Source organism: Callithrix jacchus, chromosome 1 (assembly GCF_049354715.1).
Source record: "Callithrix jacchus isolate 240 chromosome 1, calJac240_pri, whole genome shotgun sequence".
Lineage (NCBI taxonomy): Eukaryota > Metazoa > Chordata > Mammalia > Primates > Cebidae > Callithrix > Callithrix jacchus.
In genome coordinates, this window is record NC_133502.1 from 141,205,945 (window position 1) to 141,230,031 (window position 24,087).

General features: G+C 43.8%; 2 protein-coding genes across 7 annotated transcripts in view; one reads left to right on the forward strand and one right to left on the reverse strand.

The window, feature by feature from the left end:
• The window catches only part of KIF24 (kinesin family member 24), a 67,952-nt gene extending 59,515 nt beyond the window's left edge, over positions 1-8,437 (reverse strand). For 2 of the 4 annotated variants that reach the window (XM_054257153.2, XM_078370861.1), the window contains exons 1-3: positions 8,109-8,437; positions 3,758-3,860; positions 3,230-3,342 (exon numbers count right to left, since the gene is read on the reverse strand). The gene's annotated coding sequence lies outside the window, so the exon portion shown is untranslated. The remainder of the gene's footprint in view (positions 1-3,229; positions 3,343-3,757; positions 3,861-8,108) is intronic. The other 2 variants (XM_078370867.1, XM_078370869.1) reach the window with 2 other exon arrangements.
• Positions 8,438-8,553: 116 nt separating this feature from the next.
• NUDT2 (nudix hydrolase 2) lies at positions 8,554-22,463 on the forward strand. 3 transcript variants are annotated; one of them, XM_002743028.5, is made up of 4 exons: positions 8,554-8,590; positions 17,821-17,972; positions 18,154-18,296; positions 21,866-22,463. In XM_002743028.5, exons 3-4 carry the CDS (start codon positions 18,170-18,172, stop codon positions 22,180-22,182), a joined length of 444 nt encoding a protein of 147 aa, XP_002743074.1. In that variant the 5' UTR covers positions 8,554-8,590; positions 17,821-17,972; positions 18,154-18,169; the 3' UTR covers positions 22,183-22,463. The 3 variants fall into 3 exon arrangements, with proteins under 3 accessions (XP_002743074.1, XP_003732047.1, XP_003732046.1); XM_003731999.5 differs by lacking the exon at positions 17,821-17,972 and having other exon boundaries at positions 8,554-8,846; XM_003731998.6 differs by lacking the exon at positions 17,821-17,972.
• The last annotated feature ends 1,624 nt before the right edge of the window (positions 22,464-24,087 follow it).

Here is a 24,087-nt window from a genome sequence, read left to right on the forward strand (position 1 = left end):
AAGGCTATAACCTACAAATAGCTACAGATCTCCCTTGAGGAGGGGAGCAGGGAGGACCTAAACTAATTTTTCTCTTTCTACAAATTTAAGTATGTTTGAATTCAAGTTGCCAAAATGTTACTGAAATGAACTTTATTTTACCTGTACCCCGGGAGTTTTGCTTTAGATCTCTCTAGACAGGCTTACAGGATAATGACCCTTCTCCATGTACTTAGCCATATCTGCATTGTTCAAATGTGTGCTTTTATTTTTGTTCACTGTTTTCTTTGTAGCTACATATTTTATTGTAAGACCTCCCTCCATCCTTCTTAGAAATAGATTACCTATAATTATTGACATGTCACTAGATTTAGAAGGTAACTAACACTAAAGGATTGGTGTAACATATCATAGACATCCAATAAACATAGGCTCTTAAAACTACCACTGCTACCAAACACATTTTTATTCTGTAGGGAGGGAGATGGAATTGAAGAAGGAGCAAAATATCCACATGGTTTCTTTTTCTATTTTAAGATGTTAAATAAGATTTTTTCCCCAAATATCTGTCAATAGACTACCAAAGCATTTGTACAGCAGTAACTAGTACAGCAGATTTCTAGCGTGGAAGTCAAAAAAAATCAAGGACTCAGTCAGGCTCTGCTAAGAACCAGATATGAAACATAGTCAAATTATTTAACAACTATGGGTCTCAGTTTCTTCAAGTTTAAAACTGAAATAACTTATACAGGCATTCATCGTAAAATTCGATACGTTAACGTACTCTTCAAAGTGTACTGATTAACCATTTGCAGCAGACAAGTTCTGTAATGCACCCACTAGGTGTCTGGAACAAAAGAGACACAGTGACCTACCTACAGCATTAAAAACAAAAAACAAAACTATACATGTATACACACTTTTTTTTTTTTTAAGAGAAAGGGTCTCAAAAATGGAGTCGTGGCTGTCCCCTTTAGAAGGGCATATGCTCTTCTACTAATATACCCCATGGTTCTACCTGCTCCTAGTTTAATTCCAACGAACTTTATTCATTTACATTAGGAAACCCAGTACCCACTGGTAGTCATTCCCCATTCCTCCCAACCCATCTAGCATTAGAAAAACACTAATACTGATCACCTTTTTTTTAAAAAAAGAGATGAGGTCTCACTGTGTTGCCTAGGCTGGTCTCAAACTCCTGAGCTCAAGTGATCCTCCTGCCGTGGCCTCTCGCAGTGCTAGGACTGGCATGAGCCACTGCACCCAGCCTAATAAGTATCACTTTTAAAGAAGTTACTAACGAAGTCACTGGGCCCACTGGATTATTAGAAACGGATACAAGGCCAGGTGCTGTGGCTTATACCTATAATCCTAGTGCTTTGGGAGGCCAAGGCAATTGGATCCCTTGAGTCCAGGAGTTTGAGACCAGCTTGGGTGACATGGTGAAATTTTGTCTCTACAAAAAAATACAAAAATTAGCTGGGTGTGGTGATGTTTGCCCTTAGTCCCAGCTACTTGAGAGGCTGATGCTGGCGGGCACTGCTTGAGCCCAGGAGATAGAGGTTGCAGTGAGCCAAGATTGAGCCACTAAACTCCAGCCCAGGCAATAGAGTGAGATTCTGTCCCCAAAAAACAAATTAAAGAAACTGATACAAAACAAAATCAGCATTTTCAATCAATTTTTATTAAAACATTTCTGTACCCCATATTAGGTATAAGGTCACTAAGAACACAAGAAATTAAATATTATCAGTGAAAGATTAAAGGGTAGGGAACTAATTATTTCAAACTCTAGGGATTCTTCTAACTACAGACACTGATCTCAACAGAAAACAGATGGTACCAGACAACTGCTTAAAACAGCTGCAAAGGAATTAGAATATATGATACTTAATAGAATTCTTAAGGCAAGATGTGGACTTGGGGATAAAAATCATGTGAATTATATTCACTTTTTAAAAGTAGTTTTCAAGAAATTTTTTGTTTTTAACTGAAAAAAAAAGTTTCAAGTTTGTTTACCGTTAAGTAGCTAATGCTTTGTAATTACTACAATTCCCCTCAAGAGCCTCACAATGAGTTAAGTTTTTACATTTGGTGGAAAGTATGAGCAATCACCTAAAAATAAACATAACAAAATTTTAGAACCTAGTTATCTTAAACTAGTGCAAGTATTACTTTCTCTAAATATAGAGGTTTAATATTGAAAGAATTCTCAGCAACAGGTGGAAACCAATGTTGGGTTTAAATTCGGTGCTTTATTTTTAAAATCTTGGTCTGACCAAACTGCAGGAAGTTGTCATCTGCAGACTTTTGCCACACTGTAGTCATAAAATATTTTCAACAAAATATATTTCATGTGTTCAGTCAGAAAAGTAACTGTTACAATCAGTTTTCATAAATTACCAAGATGATAGAGATTTTTTGTTGCCACCATGGGACCAGGAATTATTTCCAAAGGAGTGACATCAATAAAACAAAGAAGGATTAAAACAATAATTTCATTCACTGGAATCAAAATTATTAACATGTAACTAACTGTGCTACCTGAATAATCTTCCAAGATTTGTTGTGATAGACGGCAATTAGCATCATCTCCCTTTTTACAAATAAAGAAACTGAGGCACAGATAATTTATTCAAAACAATGATATAAATATTTTTTACAAAGTGATCGGATAGCCATATATTGGCTATGTAATTCTATACCACTAGTTTTAACCAATCAACTCTCACATAAGCAAGTGGCTAACTTAAAAGACTAATAGACACAGTACTGCCCCTCATTGCTAGTGAAATCTCAATTAGTCTCTTTGGTCTGGATGTTGTTCCATACTAAGTGGGTTACTTCCAGAATCCCAATGTAACTTTAGTTCACTTCGTAGTAAAACAGGTAATCTGACGGCTATGTCTTCAGCAAAAACAGCAGGAATCACTATAAAAATGTCTCCACAGTTGAGCATCTGAACTTGTCAACAACAGAACTCATTATATCTCCTGACAAAAACTACCCCTCCACTGCTGTCTTCTTTGGAAGGGGGGTGAAAATACCATTCATGCAGTCACTCAGAGCTAAACTAGGAAGCAATCCTAGAGGCCTTCTTCTCCCTTAATCCCAAATCTAATCAACAGAACCAGCCAATTTAATCTCTCAAATATTTGCCAAATTTCCCCTCTCCTATTCTCATTCCTACCACCACTGCTCTGGCAATTCTGCCTCAGTATCTCTCACCAATTCATTACACATCTCATACCTGTTCTCCTGGTCTCCCGTTTAGCCCCCCATCAAACCATCTTCCAGACTGGAGAGCCAGATCACTCTTCTTTTGAAAGAAGTTATAACAATGCTGCTCCCTTATTTAAAACCCTTCAAAAAAAAGAAAAAAAAACCCTTCAATGGCATCTTATCACCTACACACAGTACAAAGTCCAAACTTCTTAGCACGTCCCACAAAGCCTTCTATAATCTAGCCCCTTCCTTGCTTTCCAGTTTAGTCGACTTCTTAGACCATTTTATTTCTCTGTGGATTCATTCACATTGTGATCTTAAACAGCCTCCTCCACTATCATCAAACTTCACTTTACCTGTCTATTTTCTACTGATTATAACAACAAATGAGGTCTTTTCTGGTCTACCCCAATGTGATCAGATGTCCCTTCTGTGTCTGTATCATACCTTTGGCATATCTCTATTATTATAATTATATTAATAATTATAACAATTATTTGACTATTTCCCCTAATAGAATATAATCTCTTTGTGGTCAAGGAATGTGTCTTACCTAGGCAGAGTGGCTCACACCTGTAATCCCAGCACTTTGGCAGAAAGATCACTTGAGCTCAGGAGTTCAAGACCAGCCTGGACAACATATGGAGACCCTAAATCTATAAATAAGTAAATAAAAATTAATTGGGTGTGGTGGCACACACCTGTGGTCCCAGCCACTTGGGAGGCTCACTTGAGCCCAGGAGGTTGAGGCTGCAGTGAACCAAAATCACACCACTGCACTGCACTCCAGCCTGGGTGACAGGGTAAGACTTTGTCTCAAAAACAAAAAACAAAAACCAGCATTGTGTCTTATTAGTCTTTTTACACGCAGGTTCTAAAACAGTGCTTGGGGGCAGGGCACAGTGTCTCACACCTGTAATCCCAGAACTTTGGGAGATTGAGGTGGGCAGATCACTCGAGGCCAAAAATTCAAGACCAGCCTGGTCAACATAGCGAAACCCCATCTCCACAAAAAATACAAAAATTAGCCAGGAATGCTGGTGCACACTTTGTAATCCCGGCTACTCAGGAGACTGAGACATGAGAATCGCTGGAACCTGGGAGGTGGAGGTTGCAATGAGCCGAGATTGTGCCACTGCACTCCATCCTGGGCAACAGAGCAAGATTCTATCTCAGAAAAAATAAAAATAAATGAAACTATGATTGGAAATAATATTCAATAATTATTTAATGAATACATATCCCTATATTAAAACTCTATAAAAGCATTTGATATCATTTGTAGTAATGGATAGCAGAAACTATTTATCAGAGTAATTTGATTACTCAGGACAATTCTGGCAGAGTTGGTGGTGCCCTGAGTCACTGCTCCTGGGCAACAAAATGAAGCAAGTTTGTATTACTCAGATGAATTGATATGGACACAGATATGCTCACAGTTCCACAGTTACCTTTATCCAGTCTTCAAGAATATTTTTTGATAGACTTTTATGAGATAGGCCCTATTTTATGCACTGGGAATGTAACTGAACAAAACAGACAAGATTAGCCAGGCGCAGTGGCTCATGACTGTCATTCCAACACTTGAGGAGGCTGAGGGAGGATTGCTTGAGCCCAGGAGTTTGAGATGGCCTGGTCAACATAGTGAGACCTCATCTTTACAAAGAAACAAAATTAGCTGGGCAAGCAATCCTCCCACCTCAGCCCCTCAAGAAGCCTGTGGTCCCAGCTAATTGAGGGGCTGAGGTGGGAGGATTGCTTGGGCCTGGGAGTCTGAGGCTGCAGTGAGCCACGATCACGTCGCTGCAGTTCAGTCTGGACAACAGGGTGACAGAGCAAGACCCTGTCTCAAAAAAAAAAAAAAAAAAAAATCCAAAGAACAGATGTCACTGCCCTCATGCACTGTTATTTTAGTGGAAGGAGATAATAATGAAATAAGCAGGGTCGTTTTAGATTATGATAATTGCTATAGAAGAATGAAGCAGGGTGCAAGGCATAATTTACATTGGATGATCAGAGAAGGCTTCATTCAGAAGGGAACATTTATTGAGGTGAAACCTGAAATAACATGGAGTTACTTACGTAATCAGAAGGAAGAGAGTTCCACATGAGCACATTAGCTCAAAGGTGGAAATAAGCATGGCATAATCAAGCCATCAAACATGGACAGGTTGGATGGCATAGCAGGTAAGAAGAATAGTATGAGAAGAGGACAGAAAGGTAGGGGCCAGATTATGTAGGATACACTGGGCCACATAAAAGTGTCTGAATTTTACTTTTAAGAGAAGTAGGAAGTCATTAGAGGATTTTAAGTGGAAAAAGCATACGATATGATACATATCTTTAAAGTTTACTCTGTCGGTTCTGTAAGAAATGGATCATAGGAGGCAGGCAAAAGTGGAAAGAGGGAAATCATTTAGGAAGCTACTACATTGAATCGACAAAAAAAAAATGCTGCTGACTTGGAAAAAATGTTCCTTTCATGAGAGTTAATTGGAATAATGTAAATTCACTGCTAACTTCAATGACTGATAAACACTCAACAATATACTATTATTATTAGTGTATACCGATAGAAAACTCTTCTTATTCAACACGATGTGAACATCAAAACCCTTAAGACAGTAGCTTGAGAAGTATACAATGACCACACACTCAAAGTTTAAGAAGTTGAACTCTTATTATTTATTTAACAAAATTTATTGAGGATCTATACCATTCAAATTATAAACTGGTTTGCTGAGCCAGCATGGGGGAATGGGATTAATAGATTAATCTTCATAGAACACTAGATCTGGTAGGGATCTAGAAGAGTTCAGCCCATCACTTTGCAAACAACAAAATAGCAGCCCAGAGAAAGACACTGGTTTCTCCTAAACTACAAAGTGAGAAAATCATACCCTCGGTTGCCCCAAGGACACATTTTGAATAGCTAAAGATTTTCATTAACAATATAAAACCAGCTGGGCACAGTGGCTCATGCCTGTAATCCCAGCACTTTCAGAGGCTGAGGCGGGTGGATCATGACCAACCTGACTAAGACAGTGAAATCCCGTCTCTACTAAAAATACAAAAATTAGCCAGGTGTGGTGGCAGGTGCCTGTAATCCCAGCTACCCTGGGGGCTGAACCAGGAGAATCACTTGAACCTAGGAGGCAGAGGTTGCAGTGAGCCGCTATCACCCACTGCACTCCAGCCTGGGCGACAGAATAAAACTCTGTCTTGAAAAACAAACAAACAAAACACCATAAAACCAAAAGTTTTAAATAAAATGCTATCTCAGTATGTTAATGTGCTATACTAAGAAAAATGTAACATGTATATAAAGCCCTTGATACAGTGCTTCGTATGGGGTAAACGCTCAATAAATGGCAACTACTACTTTCAGCTGCTTTAAAAAAGACTGTATGGTCTTTGGAAGGCTTACAGCGTGTGGTCCACCTGACATCAACTACTTGACTTAATAGTAGAGCCACAAGAATTTTAATCTAATTCAATTATTTGATTTTCCAGATGGAAAAAGTGAGGTTTAAAGGGGCTCCTTGAATTCAGGAGTTCAAGGCTGTGGTGAGCTATGCTCATGTTACTGCACTACAGCCTGGGTGACAGAGCAAGACCTTGTCTCTAAAAAATAAATAATAAATAATAACAATAATAAAGGAACGAAATGACTTGCAAAGCCACCCACAGTGAATTAGTTAAGAGACAGAGCCAAAGCCAAACCCTAAATTTCCAGTCTGGTTTCCACTACATGTCACAGATCTGCAGTTTAGCTATAAGGTAGTGTTTCAAACTTTCATAAAATGGTAACAAGAACATAGCTGCTGTACTTAACTTTCTCACTCCTTTTATTAAAACTGCCAGTGAGCTATGAATTTGATATAAGGAAGAATCCCACCAACAGTCAAGCTCTGAATATATAATCCATGAGTTAACAACCAAGCAGCAATTCTATCATGGACACCTGATGAATAGATGGGCACCTGAGCAGCTGTTATATGCGCTTAAATAGACTACAAAGCCTCTCTACTTGTAGAATATAAATACAAAGAAGATGCTTTAAAACATTTTCCAAAGCACATTTAAAATGTGCTGCCGGTCACTAAGAGGCTAAAGTGAGATAAATTCTCTTGGCATACAGCAACAGAATGGTTTGTTTTAAGCAAAGACTAAAAGGAGTCTAATAAAATTATTGGGAGACCAAGGCTAAAAGCCACAAATGCAGGAAAAGTTGTAGCAACCAATCCAAAAAAGTTTAGCCTCTCACAAAGAGTAGAAAGGCCAACTGTGGACGGTGGACTTTTAGGTCCTTTTGCATATAAAATTAGGTTGCCCTCCCCCTCCCCTTGAAATAAAAAAATCGTCTCTGAAGGGGAGAGACAACGAGACAGGGCACGAAGAGGAATCCAGTCTGTTTCTTGTAAATTAAATTCAACTCAACAAATACTTCCTGAAAACCTACTATGTGCAAGACATCGTGAACGATGCTTGCCTTACCTCAAAGCCTTCAAAACTGTATGAGATAAGGGAAGAGAATGTGCTTCCCGGAAGTACACACTTCCGAATAGAAGCACATTCTCCAAGGCCGAATAGAAGCGCCTTAGAGAGGTGCCGGTCAAGGTTATGAGTTCAAAAGCAAGAGGACTCTGGGACTCAAGAATTTCGAGTCTTCCAAAGTGAGAGAAGTGGCGTTTAAGATGAATGCTAAAGAAAAGGCAGAGATATGGGGCTGAAAGGTAGGAGAGTAGGTGAACTTTCGTAAGAACCAAGAGAGGCCAACTCCCTGTTCCGTCACAACTGCGTTTCCTCCCGCGCTCAGCGGACTTCACGCGCACCCCGCGCGGGCCGGCGCCGCGGCTCCGGACCAGGCCTGCCCCTCCTCTATTCTCTCCGCCCTTTCTCACCTCGGTCCAAACTCTTCGATCGGCCCTGTCTGAGAATGCCGTCGGGAGTAAGCCCCAAGGCCCGCAACCTAACAGGTCTGTTAAGCAGCTAGCCACCACCTGCGGCCAGGCCGCATCTCCATGGCAACGCCGCCAAGCACCAGTTCGAACGCCCGCGCTAGGGCCTGCGCGTCTGCAGTCCCGAACCGCCCACCAATGGGCATCCAAAGAATCGGTTAGCGTTCCTGGACTTTTCCTCTAAAAGACCAATCAGAGGACCTAAGAAACAGTAGGCGTAACTCTCAATTTCCGACCTTCGGCCAATCGTTCCACTTGAGTGAAGATCTCGCGACGTTCTCAGTGTGAGACGGCACCTTTAAGGCAGGCCGAAGATCCTTCTCCCAAATTCTATTGGTGGTCCCAAGCGTAACCGAGCTCTTCTGATTGGCGAGTGTACTTCCAGTTTCCTTTCAAGGCCCGCCTCCAGCCTCCGTCTGCTTCGGGTAAGTAGCCTTTGGGCCCACTTGAATTTAGTTTTCAGTGGAGGAAATGATCCTCGGAGCGATGAGAATCTGCCTCTGGCAAACCTCCGGTCGCTGCAGGGCCTGAGGTGGATGCGCCCTCCTCCAAGCTGGCAGTGAGGTGTGGGCAGGCCAGGTCCCATCCGCTCGCAGGACCTCAATTTTTTTGACTGCACCGGGAGAAGGGAGGTTCCCTAACCTTGTGAGCCTTGCTTGCCCGGGTCCGAGTGGGTATGAGGTAGGTTATCCGAATCCCAGAGGCGAGAGAGGTGCAAATTTAGGGCCCAGACGCCGGGGCGCCGAACCTTCCCCTCCCTGGGCCTCAATTTCACTTTGTTGTTACCCATTAAAACCCGCCTGCTTTCCAAAAGAGATTTTATGTCTTCTAATTGCTTCAATTATTGAATGGATAATATCGTGCCAGTTATCGCAGAAGTAAAGAAGGTCTCACGAGAGCCCCACCTCCTTAAAAAAAAAGTGGCAGCTTAAACTGAATGCAATCAAATTGTCAAATGTAAAAGGTTATTATTATAAAGTCGAGGTTAAGATCATTGATGTTAGAAGTCAGGCCGACCTACATTTGAGTCACTACCCAGATATCTCTGAGCCATAGTTCCCTTTCTATTCTTCTGAAAAATGGCAGTAATGCCTCAGCGGGTTGTTGTGAAGATTTTTTTTTTTTGAGTCGGAGTTTCCCTCTGTCACCCAGGCTGGAGTTCAGTGGCGCGATCTCGGCTTGAACCCGCCTCCCGGGTTCAAGCGATTCTCCTGCCTTAGCCTCCCAAGTAGCTGGGATTACAGGCACAGGCCACCACGCCTGGCTAATTTTTGTGTTTAGTAGAGATGGAGTTTCACCATGTTGGTAAGGCTGGTCTTGAACTCCAGACCTCGTGATCCACCCGCCTCGGCCTCCCAAAGTGGTAGGATTGCAGGCATGAACCACCGCGCCCGGCCCTGTTGTGAAGATTAAGTGAAATAATGAAGGTAACACACTTGACCCACGCCTGGCAAGTAGTAACTTCTCAAAAAATGACAGCAATTTTCCTTATAATAAATAAGAGCAGGCAAATATAGTCAGTGGGTTGGTGTACTTATTGTAATTGAGTACCCAAATTTGCTCAAAATTAGTTAAGGGAAAAAAGGCAATTCTTACCAATAAGGAAACATCCATTCTTAAGATTAATTATTTTTCTAGTTTCTATATTAAAAGGAATTTATGCTGCTTGACCTTATAAGGATTTTTTTTTTTTTTTTTGAGATGGAGTTTTGCTCTTGTTACCCAGGCTGGAGTGCAACGGCGCGATCTCGGCTTACTGCAACCTCCGCCTCCTGGGTTCAGGCAATTCTCCTGCCTCAGCCTCCTGAGTAGCTGGGATTACAGGCACGTGCCACCATGCCCAGCTAATTTTTTGTATTTTTAGTAGAGACGGGGTTTCACCATGTTGACCAGGATGGTCTCGTCTCTTGACCTCGGGATCCACCCGCCTCGGCCTCCCAAAGTGCTGGGATTACAGGCTTGAGCCACCGCGCCCGGCCCCTTATAAGGATTTTATATGCTGTGGTGAACAGTGTTCCGAAGCTCTACAGACAAAATGAAAAGTCGTTTCTTGACGGGCGCGGTGGCTCACGCCTGTAATCCCAGCCCTTTGGGAGGCCGAGGCGGGTAGATCACGCGGTCAAGAGATCGAGACCATCCTGGTCAACATAGTGAAATCCCGTCTCTACTAAAAATACAAAAAATTAGCTGGGCACGGTGGCGCGTGCCTGTAGTCCCAGCTACTCAGGAGGCTGAGGCAGGAGAATTGCCTAAACCCAGGAGGCGGAGTTTGCGGTGAGCCGAGATCAGGACACTGCACTTCAGCCTGGGTAACAAGAGCGAAACTCCGTCTCAAAAAAGAAAAGAAGAGTCGTTTCTTTAAAACATAGAGAAGCTTTCTGATGACCTTTCATGACACACGGGTAATAGTGACTCATATATTTAGTACCTCTGATAATATCAGACCCTCTCTCTGTATATATCATTTACTTTATAAACTCCACAACAAGCATGAAAAGTGGGTGTTAACTTCATTTTACAAATGAGGAAGTTAAGTATCTTGCTCTACATAACAACTATTAACCAGTATCTAGGCCTTTCTGACTGCATAGACAGCCATAGTTTTCTGTTTCTGACTAAAGGAGGATGAAAATGCTTGGGATACCAGATAGATGTGAGGGCAAGTTGGACAGCTTGACCTACCTAAATCGGATGGAATGTGGACTGCAGAGGGACCTACGGTAGAAGCAAAATCTTTCTCTAATGGAAAATTTTCACCATGGTCTTGGTAGAAAGGGGAGAAGAAAAAAATGGTTTGAATAACAATATTTTTAAAAAAGAAAATTCCGGCGGGGCGCGGTGGCTCATGCCTGTAATCCCCACACTCTGGGAGGCCGAGGTAGGTGGATCATGAGGTCAGGAGATCGAGACCATCCTGGCCAACATGGTGAAACCCCGTCTCTACTAAAAAAAAAAAAAATACAAAAATTAGCCAGGCGTGGTGGCAGGTGCCTGTAATCCCAGCTACTTGGGAGGCTGAGGCAAGAGAATCGCTTGAACCAGGGAGTTGGAGGTTGCAGTGGGCAGAGATCACGCTACTGTGCTCCAGCTTGGTGACACAGCGACACTCCGTCTCAAAAAAAAAAAAGAAAATTTCCACCTTGGGAAATGAAGAGATGGGATGAGATGATCACTGAACCTTAGACCCATCTGTTCATTTATGGGTAGACTATAGCACTTCAAATTCAACTTGTCCTAAACAAATGATTCGCTTACACTTCCTCCTCCACCCAGGCACTCAAACCAAAGCCTTTCTCTTTCTCTTGGATTATGAAATATCTCTCTCTCCATTAGAAATAAAATACCAATATTGTCAGTTTTACTTTGAAATATCTCTCAAATTTATACCTTTCCTTTCTTAGAGCCTCTGCCTTGATCTAATTGAAATCATTTGTTAACAGGTCTGTTGCAGTAGACTTGTAACTGGTTAATCTCTGCCTCCAATCTGTCCTAATTCATTCCCCACCTTGCTTGCAGCTAGAATGTCTTTGTAAAATGTCATTCTGACCAAATTATACCCTTGCCTAAAACCAGTCAGAGGCTTCATTGCCTACAGAATATAAACTAAGCTGTTTACCAATGAGATGTCATTTTGTGCTTGAGGGTGTTGCCCACATTCCTCCCTTTGCCTGCAGTGCCTTGCATCCGCCTCCATTCTGCCTGGTAAACTAGTGACCCATCAGAATCCTTATGGGGTGCCTCTTTAACCTAGAGAAGCTTCTTTGCTGCCTTTCCGTCTTATGTTACACAAAATACACTGTAACCTGTCTGTTGGAATGTCTTCCACCTTCACTGGTCTGTGAATCTCTAGGAAGTTGGTGCTTTGTAGTATTCAGCTTCATATCTGTCTTTCAATCCTTTACACTATTGCATGGGATACACACAACAGACATTAGATGAGTAAACAAAATCCCTTCGGGCTCTAATTTAGAATTCCCTAAGTTAGCTTTCTAGAATTGTACAGCAGATGGCACTAATAGGCCGCTTAACAAATCCCCTTCACTAAGAATTTTTGTCCCAACCTTGTCTGACTTTGGCCTTATCCTAGAAGCCAATATTTATGCCATTACAGGTAAAATCTCCTGTTTCCTCCCTCAGCCAATAGCAAAAATAGCAAAATGACTCAGCAGCTTCGTCTCTGCAAGAATGGAGTGGCAGATGTCCAGGGAAAGGTGCATTTGAGGGAATATTTTCTTTGTCTCAATTTATTCATGGTAGTTGGGGCTTTTCTTTTTCATTTCTTTCTTTTTTCTTCTCTTCCTTTTGTTATTGTTCTTACAAGAAAGAGCTTTACTCGGTGGGTGCCTCATTTCTGTCCACTCTAAAAGAGAAGAAAGAAACGCAAATTGGGGAAAAGATGATTATGATGTGGGACGTGAGGGAGTATCCACGTAGAATTGCTTGTGGGCAGGCAAACCGTTGGCCTTCCTCCTCATCTGGAGGAGGGCCTGGGTAAATTTTGTGGACACTAGTGCCCTAAGTTAGGTGGAACATGTGTTTTTTCCTAGAAAAGAGGAGAGGAGGCATAGAAACCCTTATCAGATGGGTGCTACTTCGGATACCAGTATTTACATCTATGGCCCTTTCCCCCCAGCTAAAACCGTTTTGGTGGAAATGATTCCAGCTAGACATCTTAGCCTCCAAAGGAATATAGATTAAAGACTGGGAATTTGGGGCCAGGTATGGTGGCTCACACCTGTAATCCCAGCACTTTGGGAGGCCAAAGTGGGAAGATTGCTTAAGGCCAGGAATTCAGGACTAGCTTGGTCAACATAGCAAGACCCCCCAGCTCTACAAAAAAAAATGTTTTCAAAATTTAGCTAGGTGTGATGACTCCTGCTTGTAGTCCTAGCTACCCAGGAGGCTAAGACAGGAAAATTCCTTGAGCCCAGAAGGGATGCAGTGAGCACTTGAGGCTGCAGTGAGCTATGATCACACCATTGCCCTCCAGCCTGGATGACAGAGACCCTGTCTCAAAAAAAAAGGACTGGGAATTTTGAAACTGGAAATGATTTCATAAATTGTTTGCGTGTCCTCTCTCAGGGCCATTTGTGTCCTAAGCCCTACTCTTTCAGGGTGAACAGAGCTGTGAAAGGGAAAAAAATTGTAGACTTTGGAGTTAGACTTAATTGGATTGAGATCCCACCATTTATGCCCTTTATGTATGCCCTTGCCCAAGTATTTTAACCTTTTAAAATAATCTCAGTTTCCTTGTAAAGTGAATATAATAATGCTTCTCTTGAAAGGTTGTTTTGAGCTTTAAAAACGATAGTTGTCAAAAGTCTTGCACAGTATAGCTGGTAGTTGTCAAAAGTCTTGCACAGTATAGCTGGTACAGTATGGATGCTTGATTGATAAGTGGCATGAAATGCTGTTTCTGCTAAAGGGATATTAAACTATGGGGAACAGGTTAAAGGGAAAATTTGGAGAGCTCTTCTTGTATGTAAAGTTATATTTCTGAGAGTTTTTCATAGTACTCTGATTAATTTGATGAAAACATTGAAACAAACAGCATAGTCAGGTATTTGTAAATTCTTTTTTTGGTACCTAGGTCCTGAACCTCCTAGGCTGTGAGGGAACTGTATATATGGAGAAAGCCAAAAATATTTTTCCTTAGCTTCTGGAACCTTCTGATGACATTGAGGGTTTTTTTGTTCAGGTTTTTTCTAACCACCTCAGGCACTCTGCCACTTTTCTGAAGTGTGAATTGCCTGCTGTCAGCCTGGAGTTCTCACCTCCGCAATCCTGGCTGCAGGCATATTTGCATATTGGATGCTGTGTTCTTTAACCCCCTGAGGTTTGAATCCACTTGGAGTCTGTGTGTGAAAGCTGGCTCCTTTCAAACCCCTGGACAGTTTCAGCTCAGTGGTCTCCAGAAAAACAGAAAACCCCCAACAATAGCTCCATTCACTTTTATGTAAATGGCACTCTTCAGGAAAACACTGGGCTATTTTCCAAGGCCCCAGAACATACTCAAACATTTGTTTGAGTGGGAGGTGGGGAGAGAGTTCTTTTGAGTCAATGAACATCTGTTCAAAATTGCTGTGCTGGGTCCCAAGAACACAGAGCTTATAATCTGGCTCTTCCCTGCCAGAGGTACCAGTAGAGATTTACTATACTAGGTGTATGTGCTTCTGCTGGCTTGTATTGTGTCAGTGTAGCTAAGCTGGAGTCCCAGGATCCTTCCGATATGGTTCCAGGTGAGGGCTGTCCACAAGAAAATTTTGTGAGAGATTTGGGAAGCTTAACTGAAGTAGCAGCCAGGACACTGAGAAGGACAGAGCGGGTTTGGTACACTGCGAAGGACAGAGCAGGGTACCAGGCATGGTGGCAGTGCCTGTACTTTCTCTCTGATCTGCTGGCTTACCTTGTTGGTGAAGTTCATCAAACAGCCCCCAGCACCCCCAACTCCTACTGAATTTCCTCCTTCAGCTTCTCTGAGTCCTGGGCCATGTATGCAGTCAGCTCTGTAGCAAAGGGCCCCAGCTTCTCCAAATCACCTGAGTCGCTGAGCTTGGGGCCAGTGAAAGGAAGTTGTGGGTTTCAGGTTATCCTCATGAGTTCCAGTTGTCCTTGTAGATCCCAGTTTGTTCTCAGAGGTTCCAGTTTGTCTTTGTTCTCTTCCACCTCACATCCAGTTTTCATCCCTACTACTTGTCTCACGGACTCCAGGCCCAGCACTAGATGCAGAGGCAACACAGTTGCATGGATTTCTCCACCAATTTCCATAGATACACAATGTCTAATCCTTACAGTAAATCTTTAGTTTTCTGTCGCTCATAGCATTTGCTTCCCTGATTGAACTTTATGGTAGAAGTTTGTTCAAGCCATGTTGAGGACGCAGAACATGGAGTGATTAGAAACCAGGAAGTTTCATAGAGGAGATGATGTCTGAGCTGCTTCTGATGAGTAGGCGGTTGTGTGTATAAAGTGGGTAGGAAGAGTTCTAGAGAATAGCTGGCTCAAGCCAAGTAATTGAAAGAGCAGTGAGGAGTTCTATATTTCTAGAACTGTTCTTTCCATGGGTCCAGAATATAGATGGAGAATGAGCATGTGATCCTAGCTCTTCTGGCACCACTGAGATGAACTGTTAGCTGATAATGGTTCTTAGATGTGGTCATCCCTAACACACTGGCATCCACTGAAATACATTCTTGCTAGGGTACATGTTTGTCACTACCCTAAGATTCCTCCCCCATCCTACCGCTGCCTAGGAAAATATTGGCCCACTCTCCTCTTCCCAGTGGTTCCACATGGCCAACCCAGGCTTGTCTTGGCCCCCCATGCAGGCATCTTTGCTTGTCCATGCTGCATTGGTGGTGGCAGTGGTATGAATTTCCTGTCCTAGGCAGGGCACTGTGCCCTCTAGTCTTGGATCCCTAAGCTTATTTAGGGATTCTAACATTCATTCTATGGGACCTGAGGCAGGAACAGGTACCCTACATCTATTACTTTCTAATCCTTTTTGAGCATCTTTATAGGGAGGGCATGGGATCAGTTACCTGTTTCCGCTTCAACCATGGACCAATAATATGAAATCTTTGTTCACCAGTTCTATAGTGATGGGGTGCTTCCTATTGGCTTCTGGAATAGGGTAAGTTTTTGGCATAAATAGGGAATCCAGGAAGGTAGAACATGGTGTTTAATAAAAGCCTACTACCACTTTACATATGAATTTATAAATTCAAACAGGGATTTCATTATACATACTATTCAGAACCATCTTTTTTTCACGTCTAAATATTTTTCCTTACAAGCAGCACGTTAGGCTTGACCACATATTTTATTTTCTTTTTATTATTATTATTTTTTAGACAGAGTCTTGGTCTATCACCAGGCTGGAGTGCAGTGGTGTGATCTTGGCTCGCTGCAACCTCCATCTCCCAGCTTCAAGCAATTCTTCTGCCTCAGCCTCTCGAGTAGCTGGGACTACAGATACTTGCCATCACACCCAGTTAATTTTCATATTTTTAGTAAAGACGGGTTTTTACCATGTTGGCCAGGATGGTCTCAATCTCTTGACTTTGTGATCCACCCACCTTGGCCTCCCAAAGTGCTGGGACTACAGGTGTGAGCCACCATGCCTGGCTTCTTTTTCTTTTTCTTTTATTTTTGAGACAAAGTCTCGCTGTGTTACCCAGGCTGGGGTACAGTAGTGCAAACATGGCCCACTGCAACCTCAACCTTCCAGTCTCAAGCAGTCTTCCCACGTTGGCCTCCTGAGTAGCTGTAACTATAGGTGTGTGCCACCACATCTGGCATTTTTTTCTATTTTTTGTTGAGAAGAGGTCTCACTATGCAAGCAGTCCTCCTGCCTCAGCCTCCCAGAATGCTGGGATTAAAGGCATGAACCACTGCCTAGCCTCGACCTCATTTTTTAATGGCTTTATGCTATTTCATCATCTAGATATACTGTACTTTTTGCCCGTTCTCAGATTGATGAACATTTGTTTCTGGCTTTTTTCCTTTTTGATATTGCAAATAAAGTTGTAGTGAACATCGTTGTATGTATATTTCTTATCTGAGAGTGGCTAGAAATGGAATTGCTGGCTCTTAAGAATGTGTATTTTATGTTTTGATAATTATTATCAAATTGCCTTCCTAAGGGGATATGCCAATTTACTTTTCTACCAACAGTATTTGAGAGCACAGACCACTTCAGAAATCCCCTTTGAGATTATCTCCAATCCTTAAAAACTTTTGTTACAGGTTTAGAAAAGCTTGGAAGGGTCTTGGTGTTGGGTGTTTGGTTTTTGATGAGAAACTACTGTTCTCTAGAGTAACATTACCATCTGTTGGCAGTCCTGAGAATTGCCCTAGAGTAGGTTTCTGTTTGGGCCTGACTTTTATGCCTTTGACAGCTGTATACTCATCTTGATTGAGTACCAGCAAAGGGGCTGTGGAGGTTAATAGCTCCTGCTCCGGCAGCCCTCTCTGCATCAGCTCTGCTACCCCTGGGCACCAGCAATGCCAGGCAGTGGTGGGATGTTCCTGTATTGCCAGCTGCTCAGGAGGCTGACTGGGAGGACCACTTCTGTCCAGGAGTTTGAGGCCAGTATGGGCAACATACTGAGACCCTGTCTCTTAAAAAAAATGGATAAAATAAAAGACTTAAAAAAAAATCTCAGGCTGGGCATGGTGGCTCATGCCTATAATCCTAACACATTGGGAAGCTGAGGTAGGTGGAACACTTCAGCCCAGAAGTTCAAGATGAGCTTGGACAATGCCGTGAGACCCTCTTTCTACAAAAAAATTTTAAAAATTAGCCAGGTGTGGTGGTACATGCCTACAGTCCCAGCTACTTGGGAGGTTGAGGTGGGAGGTTTGCATGAGCCTGGGAGGTTGAGGCTGCAGTGAACCACGATCACATACCACGGCACTCCAGCTTGGTCAACAGCGCGAGACCCTGTTTCAAAAAACAAAACAAAAGAAAACAAAAAAAATCAACAAAATTTTTTTGTATACGAAGTTACCCTTCATAGGTGACCCCTCTGCATCATCAGAAACCACATTGCTGGCGGGCTGTGCACAACAGAGGCTCAGGATATAGGCTGGGGAAATGGGATTACAGGTTTGATAATAAAACTTGTACTGCCTCTCTCTCTCCCATTCCCAGCATCTGTCTTTTTTCCATGTGTTTGCCTCTGAGGATCTCCAGTGTCATAACAAATGCATGCCAGCCCTGTTTTACAGGGAGCCCTGGAGGCGTTGGGATAGAGGCCACATTGACTGAGGGTAGTTGCCAGGGTCCTGCAGTTACACACAAAGGTCAGTCTCTGATTCCTGGATGCCGTCCATTGGTCCTGGGCATGCTGCCTTTTTCTGTGGGCTATGAGATCATAGTTAGCTAGTCTGTGCTACTGTCCAGCACCAGATTGCTACCCTGCCCCCCAGCATGGAGCTTCCTATTTTGTGTAACTTCCCAATATTCTGTATCTTCTTTGTTAAGTCCTTAGGATAAGACCATGGCCCTGAGAGCATGTGGCTTGATCATCTTCCGAAGATGCCTCATTCCCAAGGTGGACAACAGTACAATTGAGTTTCTCCTGCTGCAGGCATCAGATGGCATTCATCACTGGACTCCTCCCAAAGGTAGAGGCCAGCGGGACCAGCTTTTGGGAAACTGCCAACCACTGCTCAGAAATCTACCCTGCGAGGCCCTCCCCAAGTCTTGATTCCGATTGACTGTGCAGCAAGAGGGGGTAGGGAAGGTAGGAGCCCTTGGCCCTTTCTACATACAAGGTCTCCAGACCAGGCCAGAGTAGAGCTGGAAATAGAATTCTGTGACTGAATTCCAGGGTAGAAGCAGCACTTGGTGTTTTTAATGAGTATTACTTGCCAGCTCTTCAACCTCCGTGTAGGTAAGAGAAAAGCCAGCAGGCAGGGAATTTGGGACCTTGGGGTTGACTGAGCTGTGTGCGCACCTCTCTTAGCTTGGAGTTTTTCATCTGTCAAACAAGGGCTTGATTAGAAAATCCTCAGTTTTCGGCCAGGCACAGTGGTACACGCCTATAATCCCAGCACTTTTGGAGATCGAGGTGGACAGACCACTTGAGCCCAGGAGCTTGAGACCAGCCTGGGCAAATGGCAAACCCTATCTCTACAAAAAATTACAAAAGTTAGCCAGGCGCGATGGTACATACCTGTAGTCCCAGCTACTCAGGAGGCTGAGTTAGAGGATAACTTGAGCTTGGGTAGTCAAGGCTGCAGTGAGCCAAGATCGTGCCACAGCACTCCAGCCTGAGAGATAGAGCCTATCTCAAAAAAAGAAAGAAAATCCTGTTTTCTTCCAGGCTGTCTCCGATTTTATTTGATAATTTCCTTTGACTCCTAGTTAATTAGGTTTTTCTTTTTTTGAGATGACACCTCGCTCTGTTGTCCTGGCTAGAGTGCAGTGGCATAATCTCAGCTCACTGCAACCTCCACCTTCCTGGTTCAGTTTTCCTGCCTCAGCCGCCCAAGTAGTTGGGATTATAGGCACCCGCCATTATGCCTGGCTAATTTTTTTATTTTTAGTAGAGACAGGGTTTACCCATGTTGGCCAGGCTGGTGTCGAACTCCTGACGTCAGGTGATCTGCCTGTCTGGGCCTCCCAAAGTGCTAGGATTACAGACATGAGCCACCGTACCCGGCGAGGTTTTTCTTTTGAACTAAACACAGAGAGTATGACTTCTAGAGTATTTCTGAACATAGTTGTATTTTGAGTTGGAGCACAGAGAAGTTGGGTTCCCTGATCATAGATTCATCTGTGATTATGGCAGGAGTGGAAGAGTGAGGGGATGCGTGGAGCCTTCTTAGACCAGGAAGCTATGAAGATTATGGAGACCTTGGGATTGCAGCTTGAACGGCTAGCTACCTGTGCCTGAGTCCATCACTCAGCACTCAGGGTACAGCTGGCCAAGTCTCCAGAGGGAAGAACAGTGAAGACTGAGGCCTTAGACCAGACCAAGATCTGTTTGAAAGCTGGCCAGTTTTCATCCACCAGCCCTCCTGACCCACCTCTAACAGTAAGAAAGCTGCAGTCATTTGGTCCTGAAAGAGAAGCCAGGTTATATGGGGGAAAATGGGAAAAAGCTCTTCTTGGCTGAGGCCATTGGGATGGTCCAAGTTGGGAGAGACAGACTGTGCCTACTGGAATGGGCAATAGCCCTCAGACAGAAGGAAGCAGGGACTTTATTTTTTTTAATTATTTTATGTTATTATTTTATAGAGACAGGGTCTCAGTATATTGCCCAGGCTGTTCTTGTACTCCTGGGCTCAAGTGATCCACCTACCTCAGTCTCCCAAAGTGTTGGGATTACAGTGACTTTAAAAGGGAGTGGGGTAAGGGGATGGACAAAGATCCAGGATTGAAAGAAAATAAGGAAATTGTAATAGGAAATAAATTTTGCATATTTGAGTTGTACTGGGGAGAAACAAGGTGAAAAAAGAGACAGAAGCTTCACAAATACTATGAATAGGAATATTCACACTTGTCTCTGGATCACCTGAGTCACACTGCCCTGTTCCTCTCACTACCTGATGTCAGTGGACCTCTCCTAATCCTTTCCTGCTTCGGCAGAAGCTACCCTGTTAATTAACACTGATAGACAGAATACTGAATAGATGCCCCTGGGAGGGGTATGCTCAGAGACTTCCGCACACCTCTGAGGGGAGATAGGACATCCTAAATCAGTATCACCCATCACTACCAGTATCCCTCCCACCTTCCTCCCCTGATGCATTACCTGTCTTTGTGTATATCACTATAGGAGGTGCTGTGCAGAGAAAATTCCCCAGAAGCCATAAGCTAGAATGGTTTTTAAGTGCTAAGTTCCTGGGGATTTTTTTGTGCAGCAACTGACTCAAGGTATCGTAGACCCCTGGGAAGGAGAGCCCCCATCTCCAAACCAAGGATGGAACAGCTGAGAGTTCCTGCTCCCCATGAGCCTATGAGCCACGAGGCCTCCCTAGAAACTTACTGGAGCCAAGTGTAGGACAGAATCTGCCAGACCCTTCCTGGCCCCTCTGGGGAAGCTGAGGATTTGTGGGAGGGACCAAGAGGTAAAGCTGAGAGCTGCTCCAGTCTGCAGAGCCTCAAGTTCTCCTACAGCAGTTTCTTGGCAGCTGTCTTCTTGGGTTTGGGTGTTGCTAACACATTTTCTAAGAAGTGGCCCTCAGCTGGCCCTTAGTCTAAGTTCCCATCAAGACTTTCCCTATAAAACTGAAATGTGGCCTTGCCCAGTAAGAAAGATGAAAACAATTTGGAAAAAGCCTTGATAGCTTCATGGAAACAGCTGCTCATTCCCAGCCATGCAGGGTTTTGAGCCTGTCTCTTGGCCCTGGACTATCAGGGTCCACCTGCAGACAAATGTTAAGTCCTCACTGGATTTTAGGCAAAGTACTTCCTCTTTAGCTAATCCACTTGTTAAAAAAAGACGTCCCCCTCCTTGGAAAAATCACTTAAGGTCTCCAATAGAAAAATGATTCCTTAGAACATGGGATGAAGAAAGTTCCAAAGAATAAGAAAGCAGAGGTCTGAAGAAGGTCATCTCACATCATTAAAGAGCAGTATTCTAAACCTGACTTGCGATACACATGGTCTGTTTCACTCTCTGCAGAGAAGATGGAGTGGGAAGGTGGGATTGCTCAAACCCCAAGAACTAGACACTACCTGCCCGCACCCCCTCCCAGACATGTAGGATACTGCCAATCTCTAGGCTTCCTTTAGCCTAGGAACACCTAGAAAAGTCACTGAATGGCTGGGCTTGGTGGCTCATACCTGTAATCCCAACACTGGGAGGCTGAGGCAGGAGGATGACTTGAGGCCTGGAGTTTGAGACCAGCCTGGGAAATATAATGTGAGACCATCTTTACCAAAAACACACACACACACACACACACACACACACACACACACACACACACAAAATTAGCTGGGCATGATGGCACATGGCTGTTGTTGTAGCTACTCAGGAGGCTGAGATGGGAGGATCACTTGAACCCACAAATTCAAGGCTGTGGTGAGCTGATTGCACCACTGCATTATGGCCTGGGGCAACAGAGTGAGTTCCTGTCTCAAAACAAAACAGAAAAAAAAAAAACCATCTAGACTGGAGAATCCAGCTTTGGGAACTTTGGAAGATTTCCTCCTCCTTTTTTCCCTTGTTTCTCCTAACTAGGCCATGTGGAACCAGGAGAAGATGACTTGGAAACAGCCCTGAGGGAGACTCAAGAGGAAGCGGGCATAGAAGCAGGCCAGCTGACCATCATTGAGGGGTTCAAAAGGGAGCTCAATTATGTGGCCAGGAATAAGCCTAAAACAGTAATTTACTGGCTGGCGGAGGTGAAGGACTGCAATGTGGAGATCCGCCTCTCCCATGAGCACCAAGCCTACCGCTGGCTGGGGCTGGATGAGGCCTGCCAGTTGGCTCAGTTCAAGGAGATGAAGGCAGCACTCCAAGAAGGACACCAGTTTCTTTGCTCCACAGAGGCCTGACCTGACTGGAACAGAGTCATTTGCTTCAGTAGGATCCTTGTGGGCTTGTCAAGATGAAGCCACCCTCAGGTCCAGGGAAGATTGTGCTGGTATGTGGCTCATCACAGCCAAGAGTAGATAGGTTTGTGAAATCGGCTCAACTCTCAGATGAGAGCAAGCAAAAATCTCTGCTGAGCAGAAAGGAAGGCAAACGAGGAGTAAAAATAAAAAAGGCCAGGCCCAGTAAAGTGTACCTTTTACTTTATAAATAAACCTCAACCAGCTCAAGGTTGTCCTTCTAACCTGTTGTGTTTATTTCTTGGACTCTTGGGGAGAAGAAAGCTAAAGTGAATCGGAGCTCTGACGTTAACCAGAGGGAACTCTTGTGTCCATACGATATGCCTACAGACTTAAGAGCTAGGGAGTCCAAATGGGAAAGATCCATCACTGCCAGGATGGCTCTCTTGCCTCTGGAATGCCAAGCACACTCACCCCACTCCCACCAGTGGCCCTGAGACTTTGCAACCCATAGTCAGGATTTCCAAGTGAGTGGGATTTGAGTGCAGGAATTGGGTCTGTTCTACTCACTGATATATCTTTCACCAGCACCAGGCACGTATGTTGTAAGTGCTCAGTAAATATTACCTTAAATAGGGCTGGGCATGGTGGCTCACACCTGTAATCCCAACACTTTGAGAGGCTGAGGTGGGCAGATCACTTGAGGTCAGGAGTTTCAGACCAGCCTGGGCAACATGGTGAAACCCCATCTCTACTAAAAATAGAAAAAATTAGCTGGGTGTGGTGGCACACACCTGTAATCCCATCTAATCAGGAGGCTGAGGCAAGAGAGTCACTTGAACCTGGTAAGTGGAGGTTCCACTGCATTCCAGTCTGGGTGACGGAGTCAAAAAATAAAAATATTACCTTAGGCTGGGCACGGTGGTTCACGCCTGTAATCCTAGCACTTTTTCTTTTCTTTTTTTTTTTTTTGAGACAGAGTTTCGCTCTTGTTACCCAGGCTGGAGTGCAATGGCACGATCTCAGCTCACCGCAACCTCCACTTCCTGGGTTCAGGCAATTCTCCTGCCTCAGCCTCCTGAGTAGCTGGGATTACAGGCACGCACCACCATGTCCAGCTAATTTTTTGTATTTTTAGTAGAGACAGGGTTTCACCATATTGACGAGGATGGTCTCGATCTCTTGACCTCGTGATCCACCCGCCTCGACCTCCCAAAGTGCTGGGATTACAGGCTTGAGCCACCACACCCAGCCTGTAATCCCAGCACTTTTAGGGCAGATCATGAGGTCAGGATATTGAGACCATCCTGACCAACATGGTGAAATCCTGTCTCTATTAAAAATAACAAAAATTTGCTGGGCGTGGTGGCACGTACCTGTAATCCCATCTACTCAGGAGGCTGAGGCTTGAACCAAGGAGTTGGAGGTTGCAGTGAGACAAGATTGCACCACTGGACTCCAGACTGGCCACAGGGTAAGAATCTATCTCCAAAAAGATATTACCTTAAATAATTAGAAACTGGCTAGGCATGGTGGCTCACGCCTGTAATCCCAGCACTTTAAGAGGCCAAGGTGGGTGGATCACTGGAGGTCAGGAGTTTAAGACCATCTGATCAACATGGTGAAATCCCATCTCTACTAAAAACACAAAAATTAGCTAGGCATGATGGTGCACACCTGTAATTTCAGCTTCTTGGGAAGCTGAGGCAGGAGAATTGCTTGAACCTGGGTGAAGGTTACAGTGAACTGAGATTGTGCCACTGCACTCCAGCCTGAGCAACAGAGTGAGATTCCATTTCAAAAAAATTAATTAAATAAATAAATAGAGACAGAAGGAATTTTGGACTCCCCAGATCACAACAGAGGGAGGAGGGACAGGCAACCCTGTACCCCCAGGTCAGTGACACG

Excerpts from the sequence above, each read along its gene's own strand:
- NUDT2 (XM_003731999.5), top strand. The coding sequence starts at position 18,170 with ATGGCCCTGAGAGCATGTGGCTTGATCATCTTCCGAAGATGCCTCATT. Across the intron at positions 18,297-21,865 it reads TCACTGGACTCCTCCCAAAG|GCCATGTGGAACCAGGAGAA; the intron begins GTAGAGGCCAGC and ends TCTCCTAACTAG.